Below are 9,005 nucleotides of genomic sequence, written 5' to 3' on the forward strand. Positions count from 1 at the left end.
GTGTGTGTGTGTGTGTGTGTGTGTGTGTGTGTGTGTGTGTGTGTGTGTGTGTGTGTATTCAGCAAAGAACTGAGGAAAAGGGATCTACGGTAATTCTTCTAAGACAAACAGCACCGCGAAGCATCTACTCTGATTCACGTTAACAAAATTTATTTTTGACATTTAAAAATAAATTCAAAACTTCCCATGTTTGTGAGGTAATGCATCTAAAAACAGATCCACCCTCCACCCCAACCCCCACTGCAGACAAGAATGGAGCTGGTGAGGAGGTAGACCAGTTTGAATTTACTAATCTCTTGGATAATATAATTTCACCGTCAGGAGTTTTAATTTCCCTTTATTAGAGGTGTATAAAATGCTTTAAATAAAAATAAATTAGTAAAAGTAAAAATACATTAAAAGGAAATGGTTATTCTGATGAGAAAGTACTCAAGTAAAAGTTAAAAAACTGCTTACATTAATGAAAGAATTAATTATTTAATTATGAATGAACGAACAAACGCCTTTATAGTCATTATACATCAATATAATGAGATTGAAGCTTCTTATATTAACAGGGAAAGTAAAAGTACTTTTACATACACTTTAAGAAATGAAGTGTTGAATCTACTTAACCTGTTTATGTCAACTAGTTTCATTAAGCCAAGTTGAGACAAAACCTTTTACGTACTTTATTAAAAAGAAACTGTGTAAATTGCTCAATTTGCTTCTTTAGTGGAACCAGTTGACATAAGTGAATTCAAAGTAAAGAAGTAAAAATATCTTTATGTTTAAAAAAACACTTTACTGTACTGTACTGTAACATAGTAAATGTACTTCATTACTATACATCTCTGCTCTTTATACATCCATCCATCAATCTGATTTCTGTACCTGCGTAATCCTGTTCAGGGTGGCGAGAGACTGATGTCTTTCTTCAGCGGTCAATGAATAAAAAGGCAGGGAACACACTGGACAGGCAGCCAGATGGTTTTCTTTTCCTAACCAAAGGTCTAAGGGACTAATTACCTGTGTTCCATGTTCTTCCAGCAAGTAAAATAATCTTGAGCCACCTGACAGGCTGCTAAATATAGAACACGGCTCTCCAACCAAATCCAGGTTATAAACCTTTCCAGAAAACGTGTTGCGGAATGGCTCTCTCCCGATTTGTTCATAGAGCTGTACAAAGAGCTCACTGAGGACAAGTTCAGTGACATATAAAGCGCACGACACAATGTGACTGTCAACAAAAAACTTGGATGAATTCTTTGTTGGAGAAATCACTGAGGGTAAGAAAAGCAGGAGATGGCAGAACAGCAGGGAGTCGAACAGATGTGCAGAGGCAGTCAACAGGTAAATGGAACAAAAGGGATGTGAAAGCATTTCTGAAATCCATTGCTTTAATTCACCCAAAAGGCTACAGACTTCTGGACACTGAAACAAGTGAAACGGCAGCCTGAGCTTCACCACATACCCCCCTAAAAAAAGTATACAGACAGCACCGCATCTCTAAATAAAGGGAAGTGGATACAGAAAACCTTTCTTTAGTTGTTTCCAATTTTTGTAGCATCCTAATGGGATAAAAGGTTGCAAAGCCTTGTGTAAAACATCATGTTCACTGAGCGTAAAAGTCCCTTTTGCAGGGGTTGCAACAGCAAGTAAAGTTGCARGAAAGATTTGCCAAATGTTTTTACTCCAGATGTCCCTCCTGATGCAACCTGGACTCAAACTTTCAGACTCGGGGTTACGAGACCGCGGCACTGACCACCGAGCTACCACAACCCATAAACAAGAACATATGGCTATTGCTTAAAACAATAAAATGCCTGGTCTGTCACTGGCAACAATTTAAAGCAGAGTTTAAAAGATGTTGTTGACTCAACAGTTTACTGAATACCCAGTATTTACAGAAATGTATCAACAGCTAATCTGATTAGTTTATGTCCTCTCTTCGGAAAAAAAAAAAAACACTATATGTTTGGAGAATAGTTCCTCTGGGAACTCACACTGTCATACTTCAGTGTAGAAAACACTCCTCAAGAGGAATATAATATAATGAGCAGAAAACACAGAGCACATTAAAGTTTAGTTGCTATGACTCAGTTCCCTCAAGAGCCCAAATTGCAACTCAGAGCTTTGCAGAGAAAGATGATGCTGGATATTGGTGCAGCCATAAAATGAATATGTCTAATATGTGCGTGAGTGAGTGGCTGAGCCCCTGAAGAACATAAAGTTTGGTTGTTGTGGACAAAACATACACAGTGACCAATTCTCTTAACAGAAGGCCAACTGTAACTGGCACCATACACAATGCTGGAAGCCATTAGATATGCTGCATGTATGGGTTGTTTCATGTCCTGAGAGTACAGCCGGCACACACACTTTCAAACACACACAGATGCATGCACATGCAAACATATATCCACTGCGGGGAAAGAAAATTGTGAGTTCAATCGTCTGATAATTTCTGCACTTTACAGCCTTTTCCAGTGAAGCAGAATGATGCTCCCTGAGTCCTCTGGCTCCCCGGTGACAAYGAATCAGTCACTGGCCAGCTAATATTATTCTGAGCTGTCCTCTGATACACTCTTGCTTTCATGATGAACAAGTTAGTCAGATTGCATTTTTAAAATGACTTTGATGTGTGTAAAAATGGTTTTTTTTTTCTTTTACAAAGATTTTAGCAAAAAAAACTCCTTCAGGCACCTGAAATTGCAAAATATACATCACTGTTTTTTTTTTCAGATTAAACTTTCTGTTTACAACTTGCTACTTAGCCCTACTTTTTCAGTTCTTCCCTGTATATTAGGGGTGTAAGAAAATATTGATACACTGAAATATCGCGATATTTCATTTCCCAATACTGTATCGATATTCTAAAGCCCTGTATCGATTTTTAATTAAGGTTTAAAATGTCAACCTTCTTGCCAACCGTTCATTTTTATGTTGTAGTTCAGCCTCTGACCACTAGTTGGCAGCAGTGAGCCAGCCATTTTGCTCCTCTACCTCTTGAGCACCAGAGAGTAAGGGTAGCATTAGCATTGTAAGTAAACATTAGCTTTTCTTTTTTTTTCCAGTAAAGAGGTTTTTATTTAATAGAATTTTTGGACAAAAAAATCGCAATACATCGCAATATATTGCCTTGCTTACAGTATCGCAGTATATRGGGATATATCGTATCGTGACCCCTCTGTTATGATATGTATCGCATCGCCAAATTCTTGCCAATACACAGCCCTACTGTATATTATCAATGATATAACTATAAACTTAATTTTTGCTGCTTTTCTGTCTCAACGATAATGGTTTCATACAAACACACTAAAGAAACTGCACCTTCTCKTAGAAAATTCTTTCAAACTACGTCAAATCCACTTCTCTTGAGAGTAAAAACAGTCTGTATTATTGCTAAGAACAGTCCAGATATGAGGCCTGCCCCAGACATACAGGCAAAGAGCTTCTTTCCACAAGGTTACTTGGATAAAAAAGACCAATCTAGAGGTTCAAAACAATAAACTTGAAAGGCACTTTTATGTCTTTGTGGTTCTGGGCTCAGGAGMTTCCTACATTCTGTTGCTCAGGGTGAACTGTGGGAGAACAGAAAACTACTTTTCAGCAGCAACTTTACTTCCTACCCCTCAAAAAAATAAATAAATAAGTCTATGGTCCAGTGAGAATTATACCATGCGGTTTCCAGGGAATATGTTTTCTTCAAGCTAGACAATCTCTATCTCAAGAGAGCCAGCAGTCTTTACCCATGGAGTCCATCAGAGATGGAAGTGTTGCACTGAGCCAGCAAAATGGCTGACTGCAGCAGCTCAAAACCATCAATTTAAGAAGCAGCTCTCCACTACAAGATAATGTGTACTGATTCAGTTAAAAAAGGGAGGGGGGGGGGTATTATATATTTTCCAGGCAAATAGTTCAATTCTGTTCCACAATCAAATAACTGTTACCTTCAGTTATTATGAAAATGCTGTACATATTAAAAATAAATTTGACTTTCTATCATCTAAATGCCTTGAAACTGGCCTCTGTCTCTTTAAGAACCTCCTACCATTTCTGACACTCCCACTTACAATGCCTCAGCATTCCAGGTGGGAGCTTTGGGTAAATAGGCGGWGCTTTGTACCAACAAGCATTTCGGCAGCTCCAAAGGTCTACCACAGGAGATTCAAGGATTTCTCAAACATGTATGAATGAGTCAAAGCAACACTGTGTGTTTTTAATTAGGGAATGACATCAGAACATGATTTAAAGCAAAAAAAATCTATTTTGCATAATACTCATCTTTTAAAAGAAGCTGCACATAACAGATAAGCCAAGCATGAGACAAACACAACCAAGAAAATAAAAGGAACTTATGGTATCAACTAGTCGAGCAGTAGATTGATAAACTGAATCCAGTTGATTCCATAGAGACTGGTCTCACTGGACTGGTGTTGCTTCGTCTCTACAGACATTTGAATTGGGCCAAAACACACCAGATATCACAAGACTTACAGTTCTTGTAACTTAAGGCTGCAGAGAGGCTATGAGTCTCCCAGAGCTCATTCTATAAATGCATGAAAGCTCCTACTCTGACTATTATTTCCTTTGCTTTCATCTGGAGACACCGCTGCATTTGTCTGCTGTTCTCCAGAGAACTTTGCGCAAGAGTTACCAAACAAAACTCCAGCTGCCCTGATGCTCTATAGTCAACAGCAAATAGAATAAAGAGATGGCTTGGGTTAACCTGTTGCTGTTTTTTGCATGTGCATTACAGAAATTAGGTTTTAAAAGTTTTACTCAGACGGGCCAAATGGGAGAACAAGTGATTCAGATGGAGGTGATTGGAAACGATTTTTATCTTTGTCCAGTTGTAAAGCTATCATCATTAAAACTGATCGTTCAAATACATGAAAAAAAAACCATTCTAACAGTAGATCTGACATTGTTAAAACGCTGTTATTTTAGAAACTGCTTCAGTTTGTCTCGTTATTCAGAGCGCTGATAGTCTGTGTCGTATAAAAGAAAAGATGAAAACTTTAGGGATGTTTCATCTCAGGAAAAAAAGATAAGAAAAAAATTGCAATACCTTTGTAATAAGTTTTTATTTGAAACAATTGCTCTGTTTTGTAACCTGGAGGAGTTCATGGTTATACTGTTTGAGACAGAAACCTATATCCTCATCCTTTTTTATGAGGAAATCTAAACATTTTCCTTTTTTTATTTTGTCATAAGCATTTTACTATAAACACACAACTTTTAAATTGAAGCCAAACCAAAAGGAAAGACTTTCTCATCCATGTATTATCTGTGCCGGTTTCCTGCTTAGGATCATCAGAAGATAGAAATCAAAATTGGACGGTCAAGGTTTTACAAAAAATTCGAAGATGGAATCAAAAACTGCAATCAGTGCATTTCTAGTCAAYAATATACTTCATTATCCAAGGTTCTCAAACACTGGTTGCTGCCCATCTAGGGACTGCAGAYCCTCGACTGATCGACGTGACGTGAACAAACACCAAATCTACTCTGATCTCGTTTTATTAAAACGAACATTTATTGATTTGTGACTTAAACAAGCCATCYATAAACACCAACTCTAGGACAGCTGTTATATAAAACTTCACTTCCAAGGCTTTAGTTGCAGGAAAAGCTAAACAGATAGGAAATAGGAGTCCTTATCAGATGGGACCAGACTCACTTTTTGCTTAAACKCATTTTATCTGACGTTAACCTGCATCTTCATCGGGTCTGGATTTCAGGATTTCAGGATTTTTGTCCTCTGTAAGTTGGAGTTTTTCCACACTGAAAGCTTGTAAGTTTCTCTATTATAACTTCTTACTGTCCTCGGTTTACTTAATTTGTTACTGGTCCGATGAGAAGCTCCATTTCGAAATGGACAAAAGTTCACAATGAAACTATGATGAAACAAGAAAGAAAGAAAACAAGAAAAACTGCTCACTTAAGAGCAGAGGAAACTTCGAAAGGAAATATGAAGTCAAAATCCAGAATATTATTTCAGCTGACTTGTTCAAATCCTTATAAAAACACACGAGTTGGAGCTCAAACGCTTGATGTTATTTCAACTCCCATAAAGCTTTAATCAGTGATGTTAGTCAGTGATGGTTAACCATAAAAAGCTTCGGTGAGGATTTTGAACATCACTATAGTAGGCTACCAATTGGTTTTGAAAAATAATCTAAAACATGACAAAACTGTAGAGAGTTTAATTTCTTCACATCCGATCAAACATACCTCAGTCATCGATGCTGATACTGATAAATGTGATCGTCTTGTCCAATAATCCAAAGCTAGATCCTTAGTTTTGAACAGAGAATTCCTCAATTTTGAACACAGAATCTCTCAGGAACATTTCAGAGAAATAACCAAAGGATGTAGGATCTTTATATAAAATAACCCGCTACAAGACAAACCAGATCTCCTTTGTTTCTTAAATAACTTCATTTTTATTGAGATAACTCTAAAGAAGAAGGGTGGGGGGGCTCTCATCCACATGTTTAGCTTTAATCATGCTGTAGATATGCTGTCCAGGCGCGCTGCCTCCTATTGGACTGCAGAGGAGCGATGTTAACATTCAGAGCAAGTATATGGAGAAAACAGCACTTGCTCTTTTACTGGACGTGGAGAAACCCAGATAAGAAAGAAGAGATGTTGTTCGCGGAAGAATATGGAGGGAAAAAAAAGATGCTCTGGTGTGGAGGAAAACTTCAGAGCTTTTGTTAAGTAGAGACAGGATCCAAAAAACTTACCACCCCAGTGTCCAGCTGCTCGGTAGTCAGAGAAGGAGCCGCTCGCGTTTCGGGTAACAAACCCAACATCTGCAGCAGCAGCAGCAGCATCTGACAGGAGATAGTCCTCCTCCGCTTGAGAAGAACGACAGAAACCATGATGCCCTATGACAGGTGGGTCCTGCAGGGCTCAGACACCGACCCCCGACAGTCGCATCCACGGACTCAGTCACAAGCCGACACGGGAGGAGGGGGGGTTGGAATTCAGTCTACCTCACTGTTGAGCGCAAACACATAAAACACATGAACACCGGCGCYCGTGAACCAAACACTGAAACGGCGCTCTGTTCCGCACGAAAACTTGCGATGCAATAAAAAAGAATAATAATAATAAAAGAGAATAAAAACAATTCTGGTTTTCACTGAGAGCTAATGGAACTGTAGATTATCTCAAAGTCCGCCAGAGGTGGGACGATCCCTGTGGTAAGACGCGCGAGCTCCTCCAGGCAGCACGAGGAAATAGAAGTGGAGGGGGGAGCAGCAGCTGGCAGCTGCGCGCGATTGAGTGGCGCGCGACAGATTCAAGCCAGACACAATTACGCGTTCAGTTTCCGGGAGAAAACCTCAAAATAAAACCAAATCATTAGGTCGACTGAGTCACGTGACCTATTTATTTATTAAGTTTCTAATTATTAAAACCATAACATCTCAGGAGCACGAGCCGTGTAAATGTCGCGCGCATTTGCGTGCTCGTGTATTCTGCGTCTGTTAGCAAAATATCCAATGAAGCACTGGCTGGATTTTAATTAATCTCAGAAAGTGAGCCCTGGATGGACATCTAGCGATTAGCTAATATTTAATATTAAACCTGTTGGCCGCCACAGCTGCCTACTCAACCAATTAAATATTATATTCAGGTGATTTATTTTTAAGTTGCTGAAAGGCATTCACAAAATATTATTTGAGCTCATACTTCAAGCAAGATTGGCTACTTTTAAATCCTAATTACCTTTACAGTCAACTGTGCATGTCTGTTAGCAAAATATATCACATGGATCAACAACTGAATAGTAATGAAACTTTCAAAAAGGAATAAGTGAATTTTATATACAATGTATTTCCTTTTGGACTCAACTGGATTCAAATGGCCACCAAAACTAATTCACTTAAACAAACACAAAAATCAGACAGTTGTACAAACACTGAGCTAAAAAAAAAATCATATTTCTGAGTGTTAAAGTTTAATCACTTACTTTTGTCTTTTTATGAGAACTACAATAAAATTGTCACAAAACAAGGAAGGGATGATGATGATGATGATGATGATGATGATGATGATGATGATGATGATGATGATGATGATGATGATGTATCTATTTCAGTATTTTACCACCAATCAGTCAGGGGGTTTTAGGTGGACATTATCTGGAATATTGCATGTTGTTGCACATTTTGAAAATACACTTGTGCTTTTTTAATAGGTTCAACAGAGCATGGTAAACTGACCACATGAAGGACTGACAACTGGGCAAATGGAAGCTGATATGATCAAATACACAGAGGGATCACAAAGATGAGGAGCGGGTGTGACAAAAGGACAAGAAGACAAGACCAACAAAGATGCTACAAAATAAAACAAGAAGTAAAGTTGCACGACTTCGCATGTAAGTTAAACTTCACTGCCCAATCATTTTAAAAAGCTAATCCAAACTGATTATTCAGGTGAAGAACATAAGGAAAAATGTTACAGTACGCCAACTGAAGGACTAAATCACCTGTAACCACTGATTAGATGAACTGAAGTGTTAAACATCTGTAAAAATGAAATGGCCTACAGTGAAAATAACAACTTTAGATTTTATGCATTTCCCACAGCAGTTCAAAGAGTGATTTATTGATTTAAAAACAAAGAATGTGTCTACAATTAATTCTAATTAATTGTTTTTTTTAGTTGTAGTCTATAAAGACATTTACAAAAAGTGAATCACCACGCGCTTTCATGTTAATGCACTTTTATTTTGAAATTTGATCCTTAAGCTTCCTTTAGGTTAAAATGGGGTTTTTCTTTGACTTTATTCAAACAGCTGTGAGAGTGTGTGATTTCAGCCAGAGGGGTCTATTATTTAATCTTTTTGGACCTTAATCATGAGTCATCTCAGACAAAAAGTCATCGCCCTAAAGATAGTAATTACCTATGGGCTTTATTCTCACTGTGACAGCATGTCAGATATGTGTGTGTGTGTGTGTGTGTGTGTGTGTGTGTGTGTGTGTGTGTGTGTGTGTGTGTGT

At 38.1% G+C, this 9,005-nt stretch overlaps 1 protein-coding gene across 2 annotated transcripts in view; it reads right to left on the minus strand.

The window, feature by feature from the left end:
- mmp17a (matrix metallopeptidase 17a) overlaps positions 1 to 9,005 on the minus strand; it is a 145,887-nt gene that overhangs the window by 88,700 nt on the left and 48,182 nt on the right. The window contains exon 1 of one of the 2 annotated variants that reach the window (XM_014002420.1): positions 6,738 to 7,243. The exons of the other annotated variant lie outside the window; for it this stretch is intronic. Within the exon in view, the coding sequence (XP_013857874.1) occupies positions 6,738 to 6,875 (138 nt within the window). The 5' untranslated portion in view covers positions 6,876 to 7,243. Of the gene's footprint in view, positions 1 to 6,737; positions 7,244 to 9,005 lie in introns of those variants that run through there. 2 annotated transcript variants of the gene reach the window in all.

This window comes from Austrofundulus limnaeus, unplaced genomic scaffold (assembly GCF_001266775.1).
Source record: "Austrofundulus limnaeus strain Quisiro unplaced genomic scaffold, Austrofundulus_limnaeus-1.0 Scaffold13, whole genome shotgun sequence".
Classification (NCBI taxonomy): Eukaryota; Metazoa; Chordata; class Actinopteri; order Cyprinodontiformes; family Rivulidae; genus Austrofundulus; species Austrofundulus limnaeus.